The sequence below is a fragment of the Cetorhinus maximus genome, chromosome 35 (assembly GCF_964194155.1).
Source record: "Cetorhinus maximus chromosome 35, sCetMax3.hap1.1, whole genome shotgun sequence".
Lineage (NCBI taxonomy): Eukaryota > Metazoa > Chordata > Chondrichthyes > Lamniformes > Cetorhinidae > Cetorhinus > Cetorhinus maximus.
The window spans coordinates 542,948-557,391 of NC_135913.1; the positions used below are offsets into that span (position 1 = coordinate 542,948).

General features: G+C 52.8%; 1 protein-coding gene across 1 annotated transcript in view; it reads left to right on the forward strand.

Annotated features, from left to right (window-relative positions):
- Nucleotides 1-7,262: 7,262 nt before the first annotated feature.
- Nucleotides 7,263-14,444, forward strand: part of LOC144672008 (protein PAT1 homolog 1-like) — a 40,194-nt gene continuing 33,012 nt past the window's right edge. The window contains exons 1-3 of the mRNA XM_078533941.1: nt 7,263-7,421; nt 7,603-7,686; nt 12,754-12,948. Coding sequence (XP_078390067.1) covers nt 7,389-7,421; nt 7,603-7,686; nt 12,754-12,948 — 312 coding nt within the window. The 5' untranslated portion in view covers nt 7,263-7,388. The remainder of the gene's footprint in view (nt 7,422-7,602; nt 7,687-12,753; nt 12,949-14,444) is intronic.

Genomic DNA, 14,444 nt, shown 5'->3' on the forward strand with positions numbered 1-14,444 from the left:
AAGGCTTTGGGTGCTTGGGGGTCAGTTGGTGCTTTCAAAACTAAATGCCCTCAATGCTTTGATGAGAGAGCATGGCGGGACCTTCCCTACGCTTCTGACCCTGCTCTGGAATGGTCGATGAGGGACCTTCACTACATATCTGACCGTCCCTTGGGAATGTTCGATGAGGGACCTTTCCTTCATATCTGACCCTGCCCTGGGAATGTTAGATTTGATAACAGACATTCCGCAAATACACAGACCCTGTAAATGAAATCCTTAAAGCTCAGAAGAAGTTAATGTTGAAGATTTTATTCCTGGAGCTTTTTGAGGTGGTTTGCTCGGGAGTGCTGGCAGTCAAGGCTGTTTGAGGAGAGGGAAGAATAAAGAATGCAAAGTGGAAGCTCCATGTGTGACGCAGGCTGGAGAGGGGGAAAGATGGAGAGGATAGATGGGGGAGAAGAGGAGAGAAATGACATAGGGGAGAGAAGCGACGGGTGAAGACACAACCGGATAGAGACTGGGCAGGACTGGAGAGAAAGATGGGCAAGTTAGGGACCTTCCAGTGAAGCAGGGTGAATGAGGCTGTTGAGGGAGAGCGGCAGAGAGAGTGATGGGGAGGCAGAGAGAGACTGAGGGGGTGGTTGCAGTAGAGAGAGAGATGGGGAGGGAGAAGACGACAAATAGGTGAGGGGTGAAGCAGCTGACGGAGAGGAGCAGGAGCAGCAGATGGGATAGAGGGGAGTTGGGGTTGGAGACTGGGGGTGGAGCGAGAGCTACAGACAGGCTGGAGGGGTTAAAGACGGTGGAATGCGAGACGAGGGAAGAGATGGGAAGGAGAGACAGAGCGAGAGAGCTTAGAATGGAAGAGTCTTGTTTTGCTGTGAGAAATCATGCACAGGAGTTAATTGTGCTTTCCTGTGAGCATGAAGGATGTATGTAGTTGTAAGGCCCTCTAACGACCCAGTAACATGCAGTCAGGGCAAGGATCTCGTGAGATGGAGGGGTTTCTAATGTTGATGTGGGCACACGATCAAGAATTTGCTTTCCGTTATCACATGTTGAACCATGAGGCTGTTGATTGAATGTAATTTTGGAAAAGGCTTCTGTAGCAGAGCAACTTCAAAGCGCCACATGTTCTGTTGCCATGCTCAGGGTAATTGATCCCCTCATATTTCAGCCCCTTTCCCAAAACAACAGCAACAATTGGTTTGCTGCAAATAGTGATGATCAGCAATTTGAGACTGGCCTAATTTGCGGAGGAAGAAGAGTGTATTTGGAGAGAGAGTGAATGGCGTCCGTTATTATTTTATGGTGGGGAAACGTTGTGAGCTGGGCTGTTGGGCGTCCCTGATTTTAGTCATTCCAACCATTCGCAGCCGTGCCTTCAGCTGCCTGGGCCCAAAGCTCCGGAATTCCCTTCCTTAAACTCCCCAGTGTTAAGATGCCCCTTGAAACCACCTTCTTCGACCCCGGCTTTGGGCACCCTGCACCAGCATCTCTCTCTGTGGCTCCAGGTCAGCTTTTAGTCTGATAATCGCTCCTGTGGAGCACCTTGCGACTTCACAGCGTTAAAGATGCTGTGTAAATGTGGGTTGTTGCGCATGTTGTGCAGGTTAAGGTGTGTTCTAGGCCATAGGGGACCTGGCATCCCCCTTGGGAGCAGCCAAACCCTAGATTATCGGGCGCATTTCGTGAAAAACTGCGACCACTGCACTGGGGCCTGCTGCTTGGTGCTGTAACCTATATCCCTGAAAGACTGGACACATGCGCTCTGGGATCTGTCTGTGCTGAAATTGGTTGCGACGATTGCTGTCAACCTATTTCCCTCTGGGCTGAATTTTGAATCGGGGGGGAAAGGAGTAAAGATCTTGCATTTAATGCAGGGCCGTTCAGCACTTCGGGATGTCTGAAAGCACTTGACGTGCAATGAAATACTTTTGAAGTGTGATAGCAGGCGGGGTGGGGGATGGTGTTGGCCAAACCATCTGCACCTTAGAGCTGCCTGTGCTCATCTCCAGACCCTCCACAGCCAGCAAGACACTGGCAACCTTTACAAACGCATTTTTATTACTGTTACGCACACTTATGTGCCCTCCTTCCCCACTCAGCCCGCACTCACTCACTCATGCTTTGGTACGATCCCAGCTGACCCTAGAGTAGAACCCAGCTTGATAGACCCTAACTTTGTTTGTTTAGACACGTGGAGAGGAACTACTGAACAGAGGCACAGGGGTCAGCTGATGAACTTTTAACAAAAGAATAAAACATTTATTCAACAAGAAAATATGAACTATATTACAATACTCCTTTACCCGCAACTATATCTTTACATATGTATATAGATTTGTAAGGATAACACAAGTTACAAAAGCTACCTCATACTCTAATGTACACAGTAAGTACACAGTCCATGTAAATCTATGGCACCCTGTGGTTGGACATACCACAGCCTGAAATCAAGTGACGGATGCCACCTCAACCAGATGCTATGGATCTCTCCACAACTCCCCCCAGACGCTTGTCACACCATAACGGTCTCACTGAATTCCGTCTTTCACACGAGGGTTTCCACTCTCCAAGACCTCGCCTTGGAATCTTCTCCCAAACCGATGCTTTCTCTCAGATGCCTTGCGCAAGGGTTTACCTCCAGGGTTTCAAACTCTCCTCCTGATGTTCCGCTTTCCTGGGTCACCACATGCATTCCAGCTGCCTTTCACACCCCCTGTCTCTCTGGCTCAGCCATCAACAGTACGCCACATGCCCATAACAAAGAGTTACAGACTTTCAGTTGTCTCTTTATACCGTCTTGCCTCTTGCAAGCTGTTCTCGTTTTAAATCTACTTTCTGCAGCTTTTGTCTCTTTACGCCTGAAGCGTGGAGCCTTTCTCTCTGCCCCTCACTCTTAACTTCACATAACAGGACTTTTTCTCAGGTTCCTGCCCTTCTTTTAAGTAGAAGGTCAGCTTGGGACTTTCTCCTCTTCCACTTCTCTCGATTTTTGGGTTTTTTTTAAACTTGGGACCGGCTATCTGTCCCCTTTGCTCCAGTCTCTCCTGTCAGCAACTTTCAGAATCAGATGCATTCAAACAGCTTCCAAAAAAACTTAATGGTTCTCTTCTTGCGTGCGTGCCTGTGGGAGGGACCAGCCTCTCTGACCCCGCTGACATTAGGCAACAGTTCAATCCTTCTACCCTTGTATGTTTGCCTTCTCTTTAGGGGTCGCTAAACTTCTCCTTAGAAATGCTAGCACCTTTTTAAAGCGAAACTAAAACTCCATTTGTGTTTTCTTAACATACAGATATAGAAATATAAATCAAACTTAAACTTTAAAGCTAAAACTCATCCCTAACACCCTTAAATACCAATATAACTAACTTAAAGTATCTCTATTTCTTAATTTTCCCTCCCGCCCCCACTCCTCACTGGTGCCTTCCCTCCCTCCCATCCCCACTCATTCAAGCCCTCCTTCCCCCGCTCACACCTACTCATTGACTTCTTCCTCCTGTTCCACCCACTCCCCTACTTGGATGTAGTTTTTCCATGAGATGCGGACATCGCTGGCTAGACCAGCATTTCTTGCCGATCCCTAATTGCCCTTGAGAAGGTGGTGCTGAGCTGCCTTCTTGAACCGCTGCAGTCCATGTGAGTGTACGTACACCCACACTGCTGTTAGGGATGCAGTTCCCGGATTTTGACCCAGCGACAGTGAGGGAACAGGATGGCGTGCAGCTTGGAGAGGATCTTCAAAAGTGGCACTGTTCCCATGCACCTGCTGCCCTTGTCCTTCTATGTGGGAGAGGCCATGGGTTTGGAAGGTGCTGGCTCGGATGTGGGAGAGCTGGAGTGGAGCGAAGAGGCTGCCAGGGCCCGAACATTAGGCCCTGATTCTCTGTCTGCCCTGCCCCTCCCCCACCCCTGGCCGCACTCTTGTCCTCCACCACCCCCTCTCGCCCAACCCTCTTTATCTTCGGCCACGTTCTCAGCCTCCCCACCCTGCCATCACTTTCAGTCCGCCTCCACCCCTACTCTTACCCCAATATGGCAGCATTGACTCCAGCAGCTGAGGCAGCAACCAACGGGCAGAGACGATCCAGCGGCAGGAAAGCTCTCTGCAGGCAGCACGTCGGCGCAGCAGCGCCTGGTGGTGTTGAGTGGGGTGTTGAGGTTGGTGCTGGGGTGCTTGTGTGTCGGTGTTGCCTGTGCATCGCCAAATCGCAGAAATGGGGCTGGGCCAGTCAGGTTACTGTTTGGCTGGCGGATATGGCCATGCACCTTTCTTCAGAATGATCCGTATTAATCTCCCTGCCTCAACAGCCATCCCACTTAATCTGTAAAAGCAGGGAGCTGCATCATATCAGCAAGAGAGCCACGTGCGGCTCATGAGCCATGGCTTGGCTACCTGTGTTGGTCATATAGGAAAGCCAATGTGCACACGGGACGCTCCCTACCAGTAGCAGTGTGAAAATGACCAGATAATCCATGTTTCTGTTGAGTGAATCACAGAGCAGAAGAGGCCCTTCAGCCCATCGAGTCTGCACCGACACGTGAGAAACACCTGACCTACCTGCCTAATCCCATTTACCAGCACTTGGCCCATAGCCTTGAATATTATGAATGGGATGTTTAGGGAGAAGCTTTTTCCTCTGCTGGGGCTTGTCTAGGAGAAGGGACCATAATGGCTCACCTTCGACACGTGCTGCACTTTCCCAACCATTCACCATATCCCCGATCCCCTGAGCAAGCAAAAATGTATTGATCTCAGCCGTGAATCTACTCAATGACTGAGCATCCAAAGCTCTCTGGAGCAGAGAAGCCCAAAGAATTCCAGACCATTCAGGAGAGAAGTTGGGAAATAGTTCTTCAAATACAGAATGGTAAAAGTGTGTTCCACCATTTCCACCACGCCCCACCAAAAAAAAGTAGATTTTGGTTGGATTAAAAATTTAAATTTGAGATGGGTCAACTTTTCCTTGCCAAAGATATTGCGGGAAACGGGGCAAAAGCAGGTTGTCAGAGTTAGGATACCGAACAGCCATTGAATGGCAGAGGGGCTGAATGGCCTCCTCCAGTTCCTGTGCAACAGACTGGAGGGCTTAATGGCCTCCTGCTGTTTTCATGCCCCTCTGCTGTTGCGACGCCAATTGGCTTACAATGGAGAGCTGATGGCACAGAGACCAACTCTGTCCGCACTCTCCCCCGCCCCCACCCCCAGCTACGGTGGCTATGCAGACTGCAAAATGCGTCCACAACACAGTAACAGGCTATTCACCCCAACTAGCCTATGCTCCACATGAACCCCTGCCCACTCCAGCTCATTTCACTCAATCATTATATCCTCCTATTCCTTTCTCCCTCGTGTGTTTATCCAGCTTCCCCTTAAATACATCTGACCTCAGTATCACCCAGGGAGTTACTGTGCACAGTTCTGGTCTCTGTATCACTGGGAGTTACTGTGCACAGTTCTGGTCTCTGTATCACTGGGAGTTACTGTGCACAGTTCTGGTCTCTGTATCACTGGGAGTTACTGTGCACAGTTCTGGTCTCTGTATCACTGGGAGTTACTGTGCACAGTTCTGGTCTCTGTATCACTGGGAGTTACTGCGCATAGTGACTCCTGGTGTGATACAGAGACCGGAGCTGTGCACAGTCTGTAACTCCCAAGTATAATCCCGCCTCTAACTGTACCCATGTTCCCTTCTCACAGTCCCTCGATGACAGCCCAAGCGAGGAAGATGAAGAAGCCCTCCGAGAAGAAGACCACGATATCGACCAGTTCAATGAAGACACGTTTGGGACCGGAGCAGTCGGTAAGTCTTGGTCGTTGCGGTTTGTTTGGGTGCTGGTTGAATGCTAATGTGTAGTTGTTCCACCCCTCTCATTCCTTCAATCGAAGAACACAAGGATGTTGCCTGGGATGAAACATTTAAATTTAGGAAGAAAGATTGGATAGACACGGGTTGTTTTCGTTGGAACAGAGAAGACTGAGGGGCGACCTGATTGAAGTGTACAAGATTATGAGGGGCATGGACAGGGTGGATAGGGAGCAGCTGTTCCCCTTTAGTTGAAGGGTCGGTCACAAGGGGACATAAGTTCAAGGTGAGGGGCAGGAGGTTTAAGGGGGATGTGAGGAAAAACTTTTTAACCCAGAGGGTGGTGACGGTCTGGAATGCACTGCCTGGGAGGGTGGTGGAGGCGGGTTGCCTCACATCCTTTAAAAAGGTACCTGGATGAGCACTTGGCACGTCATAACATTCAAGGCTATGGGCCGAGTGCTGGTAAATGGGATTAGGGAGGTAGGTCAGGTGTTTCTCACGTGTCGGTGCAGACTCGATGGGCCGAAGGGCCTCTTCTGAACTCTGTGATTCTGTAAGAGCTGGATAGGCCACTCAGCTCTTCGAGCCTGCTCTGCCATTCGATGTCATAGCTGATCCACTTCAACACCATCTTACTATCCCTGCACCCCTTGCTGTTTTTAATATCCATAAATCTATTTATCTGAGTCTTGAACACATTCAACGAGTGAGCCTCCACAGCCCTTTGGGGTAGAGAATTCGAAAGATTCACCGCCCTCTTGAGTGAAGAAATTCCTCCTCATCTCTATCCTAAATGGCCTGCCCCCTATTTCCGACCTGGTCCTAGCCCCCTCCAGCCAGGGGAAACATCTACCCTGTTGAGTCCTGTAGGAATTTTGTATGATTAAACTAGATCACTTCTCATTTTACTAAACCTCAGAGAATAAAGGCCCAGTCTCTTTAATCTTTCCTCCTAGGACAATCCCTCCATCCCAGGAATTTGTTTGCTGAACCTTTGTTGCACTTGCTCTAAGACAAATGTATCTCTCCTTAACTAAGGTGACCAAAACTGTACACAGTACTGCAGGCACATGTCTCACCAAGGCTGCATATAATGGCAGTAAGACATCTGTACTGCTGTACCCAATTCTTCTTGTAGTAAAGGCCAACATACCATTTGCTGCTACCTTAGTTGCTTGCTGTACCTGCATGTTATCATGTCTGCTAGTCCTGGCTCTCACTTGGGTCTGGCCACCACTCATGTCATGTTAGTTTTTCAATAGTGAGTAAGGGATTTGTGGCTTCCAGGCCAATCGTTGACTGGGCACTTGCTTGACGGTATGGGTGAGTGTCCTTCAGCAAGGGGTTGGCAAGGAGTTGGGAGGTGCGATTATACATCCGTTTGATTCTCCACCTAACGCGGAAGGCAGCTAGCTAAGAAAGTCAGTGGCCCATCTGACCCTTCTGAACTTTGGTCTGGCAGAGGACTGGGAGGAGCAGCACGAGGGTCTGGACGATCAAACCGGGGACCCAGACGACCTGCTGAAGGAGAACAACCTGGCGGAGAGCATCAGCAAGCTGGTCATTGACAGCGACCTGGAGGACCCTGCCATCATGAGGGCTGTGCCTTCCAACACCCCGCTGCAGGTGAGCCCAACCCGGCCTCTTCCAAATGCCCCACAGCACCGGCTCTGACCAGATTGTACTTTTGTCCTGCTTCGGATTTCTTGCGGAGAATGCTGACACTGCAGGGGACAGGCTGCTTTGTCAACTGTACGGCCCCCGCCTGTTTTAAACCTCACCCGCTGATCCTGCATCTCTCTCACAGGCACCTCCTCGACTGAACCCCAGTATGTGGGAAGGGCCCATGGTGTTCGGAGGAATTGGAAATCCCTTCCTCTCCCACTTAGAGGTATGTAGATTCACCTGTTCTTGAGTTCGCTTTCATTTCTTTCAACTGAACTTGGCTGCTCCCTCTACGTGAATAAAGTAGCAGAATGGGTGTGTCATTTGCAAAGTAGTTTCATTTCAGTTGGTTGTGTGAGGCGGTGCATTTTGGCATCAGGAATGAGGAGAAGATGAATAAAGAAGGTTCCATACTGCCTGGAAGTGAGCGGTGTGTTGGGGCGGGGTAGCGAGGGAATCGATGAGGGAGCAGAGAGGAGAGCTGCGGCGGGGGGGAGAGGGAGTGAGGAGAGCGGCAGCGGGGGGAGAGGGAGTGAGGAGAGCGGGGACAAGGAAAGCGGCGGGGAGAACAGCAGCGGCCGGGCGGAATGGGGAGAGCGGCGGCGGGGGGGAGCAGGGAGAGCGGCAGCGAGGGGGAGCGGGGAGAGCGGCGGCGAGGGGGAGCGGGGAGACCAGCGGTGAGGGGGAGAGCAGTGGCGAGGGGGAGCAGCGAGAGCGTTGGCGAGGGGGAACAGGGAGAGCGGCAGCGAGGGGGAGCGGGGAGACCAGCGGTGAGGGGGAGAGCAGTGGCGAGGGGGAGCAGCGAGAGCGTTGGCGAGGGGGAGCAGGGAGAGCGGCGACGAGGGGGAGCGGGGAGAGCAGTGAGGGGGAGCGGAGAGAGCAGCGGCGAGGGGGAGTGGGGAGAGCGGCGGCGAGGGGGAGCGGGGAGAGCGGCGGCAAGGGGGAGCGGGGAGAGCGGCGGCGAGGGGGAGCGGGGAGAGCGGCGGCGAGGGGGAGCAGGGGAGAGCAGCGGCGAGGGGGAGCATGGGAGAGCGGCGGTGAGGGGGAGCAGGGAGAGCGGCAGCGGCGAGGGGGAGCGAGGAGAGCGATGAGGGGGAGCGGGTAGAGCAGCGGCGAGGGGGAGCGGGAAGAGCGTCGAGGGGGAGCGGGGAAAGCGGCGAGGTGGAGCGGGGAGAGCGATGAGGGGGAGCGGGTAGAGCAGCGGCGAGGGGGAGCGGGGAGAGCGTCAAGGGGGAGCGGGAAGGGCGGCGAGGGGGAGCGGGGAGAGCGATGAGGGGGAGCGGGTAGAGCAGCGGCGAGGGGGAGCGGGGAGAGCGGCAGTGAGGGGGAGCGGAGAGAGCAGCGGCGAGGGGGAGCAGGGAGAGCGGCGGCGAGGGGGAGCGGGGAGAGCGGCGGCGAGGGGGAGCGGTGAGAGCAGCGAGCGGGAGCGGGGAGAGCAGCGAGCGGGAGCGGGGAGAGCAGCGATGAGGGGGAGCAGGGAGAGTGGGGGAGTGGGGAGCGGGGAGAGTGGTGGCGAGGGGGAGCGGGGAGAGCGGTGAGGGAGAGCGGTGAGGGGAAGCGGGGAGAGCGGTGAGGGGGAGCGGGGAGAGCGGTGAGGGGGAGCAGGGAGAGCGGTGAGGGGGAGCAGGGAGAGCGGCGGTGAGGGGGAGCGGGGAGAGCGGTGAGGGGTAGCGGGGAGAGCGGTGAGGGGGAACGGGGAGAGCGGTGGCGAGGGGGAGTGGGGAGAGCGGCAGCGAGGGGGAGCGGGGAGAGCAGCGGCGAGGGGGAGCGGGGAGAGTGGCTGCAGGGGGGAGCGGGAGAAGCAGCGGCGAGGGGCGGAGCACTGGCAGGGCTGAGCAGGAGCTGGGGTAGTGGCGGGGTCGGAGGGGGAGCATGAGCAGGGGTTACCAGGAGTGGGGGCGGGTGGCGGCGGGAGCTGTGGCAGTGGCAGGGGGGAAGCATGACCGGGGGCGGGGAGTGGCGACAGCGAGCAGGAGCACGGAGAGAGGCAGTGGGGTGGGGGGGAGCGGGAACGAGGAGGGGGGCGGCGGGAGGTGGTCAGCAGGACTGTGGCGAGGCGGCGGTCGGAGCGAGCAGAGCAGCGGCGGGTGGAGTGAACAGAGCGGGGGGAGGTCAGGTGGGATCCGGCACTGAGTTTTCAGATGACCAAGCGGTTGATTAAACGGCCAATGTGCCAAGGTAGGAGCTGACTTCCTGATTTCCGTTCCCCGTTTGCGCCTGCAGGATTTGCAGCGTTCATCTATTAGGCCTGGTGAACTTGATGAAATGTCCCAAGGCGTTTCAAAGCAAAAACCACAAAAAAAAAGAATCATTTTGACACAAAGTTACAGGAGGAGAAATCAGGAAAGATGACCAAAAGCTTGATCAAAGAGTTCTATTATGAGGCACATCTTCGCAGAGAGAGAGAGAGAAGCAGACAGGGTTAGGGAGGGAATTTCAATACTTTGGGCACTGGCAGCTGAAAGCCCAGCTGCCAATGGTGGATCAGTTGAAGCAGGGATTCATTGGAGGCCAGAATTGGGGTTGTGCAGAGATCTCCAAAGGCTACGAGGTTTTTAGAGGAGATTAGAAATAGGAAGCAGCAAAGCCATGGAGAGATTTGGAAACAAGTGTGCAGATTTAAAATGGAGACATGGACAGGCTGGAAACCAGTGAAAGTCAGCAAGGGTGATGAATGATTAGGCTCTGGCCCCTTTGTTTTTGAAAATACGATTTTTCAACTGACCGGAAATTTTACAACTTGAACTGAGACGGAGCAAACTGCTTAAAAAATGCACGGCCGCATTGCAACGTGAAGGTGAGATACAAACAAATCACCTTCATGGGAGTGTGAAGAGAGAGACGTTTCCTATAATCCAGACACCCATCAAAACTCGTATCGAAGGAAGGAGACATTAAAAATGCAAAGTTCTGGATACTGAAACAATGGCTGCCGCCGGCAGACACACCCAAAACATCTTGGAAATACACTAGGGATGAAATATTTTAAGGCAGGGCTGCCCGGCCGCTAGAGAGAGATTGAAGGTGACACGGGTGGTGTGTAAAGAAAGGCCTGAGCAGGGGAAACGGGCTGAAGGCTGCTCTTTCCCCCCCTCTCTCTCTCTCTCTCTCTCTCTCTCTCTCTCTCTCCCTCTCTCTTTTGGAATATGAGTGTCGCCTCACTTGAGAAGCCAACTCTACCAGAAACCCACCAGCGAACCGAGATCTCGTGATAATCGCAGCAACATCTACATCTGGCCGCACCCAAGAAACCAGCTAACCCAAACGGGCCTCGCCATTTAAAATATACACCTCAAGGACAATCAAAGGACGCTCAACCATATATTCTTTTATTTTTTTTTTAATTGGACTCTAACTTCCTTATTTGTATGTGTGTGTGCGCGTGTGTGTGTGTGTGTCACCGAATGCTTGCATGAGGGCCGGATGTTTGACGTCGCATTCGTAAATTTTCTCTCTCCTTTACTCAAGAAAGTCTTGTTTGTTTGGCCCCTTATGGCTCACAGCTTAATTAGCTAAATACATTCTGATTTGGAAAAGGCCTGCTCTCGTGAAAAATAAACTCAAACCTTTGTTGTGACCCATCGAGAAGGCTGCCCAGTTTCGGATGGACACACGTTTAGGGAGGGTGGAAGATGGGAGACCAAGTAGGAGAACGTTGGTATGGTTGAGCCCAGAGATAACCAAGGCGTGGACGCGGGTTTCAGGGGCTGAGCTAGTCTAAGTCGAGCGACGTTACAGTAGCGGAAGTAGACGGTCTTTAGTGTTGGTGTTGATATGTGGTCGGAAACTCGACTTGGAGTAAAACGCAATACTAAGGTTGCGAACAGTGCTCTTCAGCTGAAGACAGTTACAAGGAATGGACAGGGTAGGGTACAGGCATTTTAACAGTTGTAAATATTGGCTTCCTCCCAGGACACCTTCCTCCCTCCCTGTAGCACCCCCTCCCCTGACCCCGTCGCATAAACATTGGCAACTCTAGAGAGCGCTCAGTCCCCTGTCGTAAACATTGGCACATTCCCAGGTCAAGCCCCTACCTCCCCCATTCCCCTCCTTACATTTTGACAGCCTGAGGAATGCCCTGCAGCCCCCTTGTTGAACGTTCGGACACACCCAGGGACCTACTGTATGTACTCAGACATACCCATGATACACTAACATACTCCTGGGGACTTCAGGCTCAAAGGACTGAATGGCATTCTCCCTGATGACTTGGATGTAATAGTGTTAGAAACACAATGTTAGCATGCGGGCACAACAAGCAATTACGAAGGCAAGTGACATGTTGGTCTTTATTGCCATGGGATTGGATTCCAAGAGTAAGGAAGTCTTGCTACCGTTATGTAGGGCCTTAGTGAGACCAAACATGGATTGTTGTGTACAGTTTTGGCCTTCATATGTAAGGAATGTTATACTCACAATGGAGGTGTTACAGCGAAGGTTCACGAGATCGGTCCCTGAGATGGGACCTCTGTCCCACAGTGAGAAGTTGAGTAAGTTGGGCTGATCGTCCCTGGAATTTTAAAGGTTGAGAAGTGATCTGATTGAAACCCACACGATTCTGAAGGAGCTTGACAGGGTTAGACACTGAGAGATTGTTCCCTTTAGCTGGGGAAATTTCGATCACGGGCACCGTCTCAGGATCAGGGGCCAATGTTTTCGGACTGAGATGAGGAGAGATTTCTACACTGAGAGGGTTGTGTATCTTTGGAATTGTCTACCAGAGGGTTGAGGATGCTCCATTTGTTGAGTATATTTAAATCTGATATAGACAGGGTTTTGGTCTCCAAGGGGATCAAAGGATATGGGGTAGGGGCAGGATCGTACAGTTGAACAGAAGATCAGGCCATGATCATATTGAATAGTGGAGCAGGCTTGATGGGTGCTATCATCTTTTCCTGTTTCTCATGTCCTTATACCCTTGTATCCTGCTCCTATGTAACAGACTCATGGGACTGAATGGTCTCGTTTATTCCTAATATGACAAGCTGAAGGGCTTGAATGATCTGCATTTTCTCTTAATGTAACAGGCTACTAGTTCTGGTATGCAAGTAAATACCCTCTTTTGGGTGATAGCCTCCAGCAATCCTGTTCCTGTGTAACAGGCTTGAGGGCCTAAATGGTCACTTCCTGTACCTGTGAAACAGACTCAACGAGGCTGAGTGGCTTCCTCCTCTTCCTATGTAACAGGTGCAAGGGGGCTGAATGGCCTCCTCTTGTTCCAGTGTAACTGCAACTCTGAATGTGTGATGCTCTCTGGCTAAGCTGTTTCGTGTTCCCTCCCTCCCTCCTACAGGACAATCGGATGCTGTCTGGATCCAAGGACTCCATCCTGCCCAAGAGGCCAGCCATGGGCCATGACGAAGAACGAGACCTGTCAGACCGAGCGCCCCCTCCCAGGTCTTCCTCCCCCGTGATCGGGAGCCCTCCCGTGCGGACTGCCCCCATCGGGACACCCCCGAAACACATGGGCCACATCAGCAACCAGCAGGTACGTTGCCTCTCCACCCTCCAGCTCCCCTGCCACTGAAACTCTTGTGCCTGCTTCTGTTTTTGGCTCCTGTAACCCCAAACTTAAGTACTGCAATATTCCCTCAGTTGACCTCTCACATTGAATGCTACATAAGCCTGAGCTCATCCCAAAACTTTGCTTCCTTGGGCCCGAATTTCAGTGTATCTGGGGGGTGGGAGGCGGTGGGTGGGGTCACCCCAAAGATGCACTGGGGAATCCACCCACCTCCCTCCCCCGGCCAGATATTAACAGGTAAGGATTGCACGGCAATTGCCCGGGAAGTTCAAACTTCCCCTGGGCAATTGCCCTGCTCTGGGAACCATCTGAAAATGTGAGTTAAATCGCGAACGTTGGGCTGTGTTACAGCAACAATTACCCAGAAAAGGTTGCAAGAATTAAAACCATTCTTAGTTGCTGGGTAACTACTGTACTGGCCTCCCCCAACAGCCCACAGCACCCCCTCCCCCACCACTCCACTCCGGCCATCCCAGCCGCCACAGGACACCACCGCAAACCCCCCCCCAACCAATTCCCACTACTCCAGGCCTGAGCCAGCCCGGCTAGCACCGTAAAAAGGCTTACTTGCCTTCGGCTGAGCTGCCCTGGACTGTCGCCTCCAGAATCTGCTGCAACACAGGCGTCACCCGGCCTGAGCTGGGCGAGAGAGGAGCAGCTGCATTTCAAGCTAAGTAGTTACAAGCGGAGTGGCAATCTGACTCAATTGGCCCAGCTCACAGCAAATCCTGCTCACCGATCACATGCTCACTGACAAATCCTCAATTTTCCAAGTTGTCACCCTTGTGTCCAAATGCTCCTGTAACTTCCCTCCCTCTGTAACCTCCCCCCTCCCTCTGTAACCTCCCCCCTCCCTCCGTAACCTCCTCCAGCCCCCAACAACCCTCCCTATCTCTGTAACCTCCACCAGCCCCAACAACCCTCCCTATCTCTGTAACCTCCCCCAGCCCCAAAAACCCTCCCTATCTCTGTAACTTCCACCAGCCCCAACAACCCTCCCTCCCTCTGTAACCTCCTCCAGCCCCAACAATCCTCCCTATCTCTGTAACCTCCTCCAGCCCCTACAACCCTCCCTATCTCTGTAACCTCCTCCAGCCCCTACAACCCTCCCTATCTCTGTAACCTCCACCAGCCCCAACAACCCTCCCTATCTCTGTAACCTCCACCAGCCCCAACAACCCTCCCTATCTCTGTAACCTCCTCCAGCCCCAACAACCCTCCCTATCTCTGTAACCTCCCCCCTCCCTCTGTAACCTCCTCCAGCCTCCAACAACCCTCCCTATCTCTGTAACTTCCACCAGCCCCAACAACTCTCCCTATCTCTGTAACCTCCCCCCTCCCTCTGTAACCTCCTCCAGCCTCCAACAACCCTCCCTACCTCTGTAACCTCCTCCAGCCCCCAACAACATTGCCTATCTCTATAACCTCCTCCAGCCCCTACAACCTCCCTACCTCTGTAA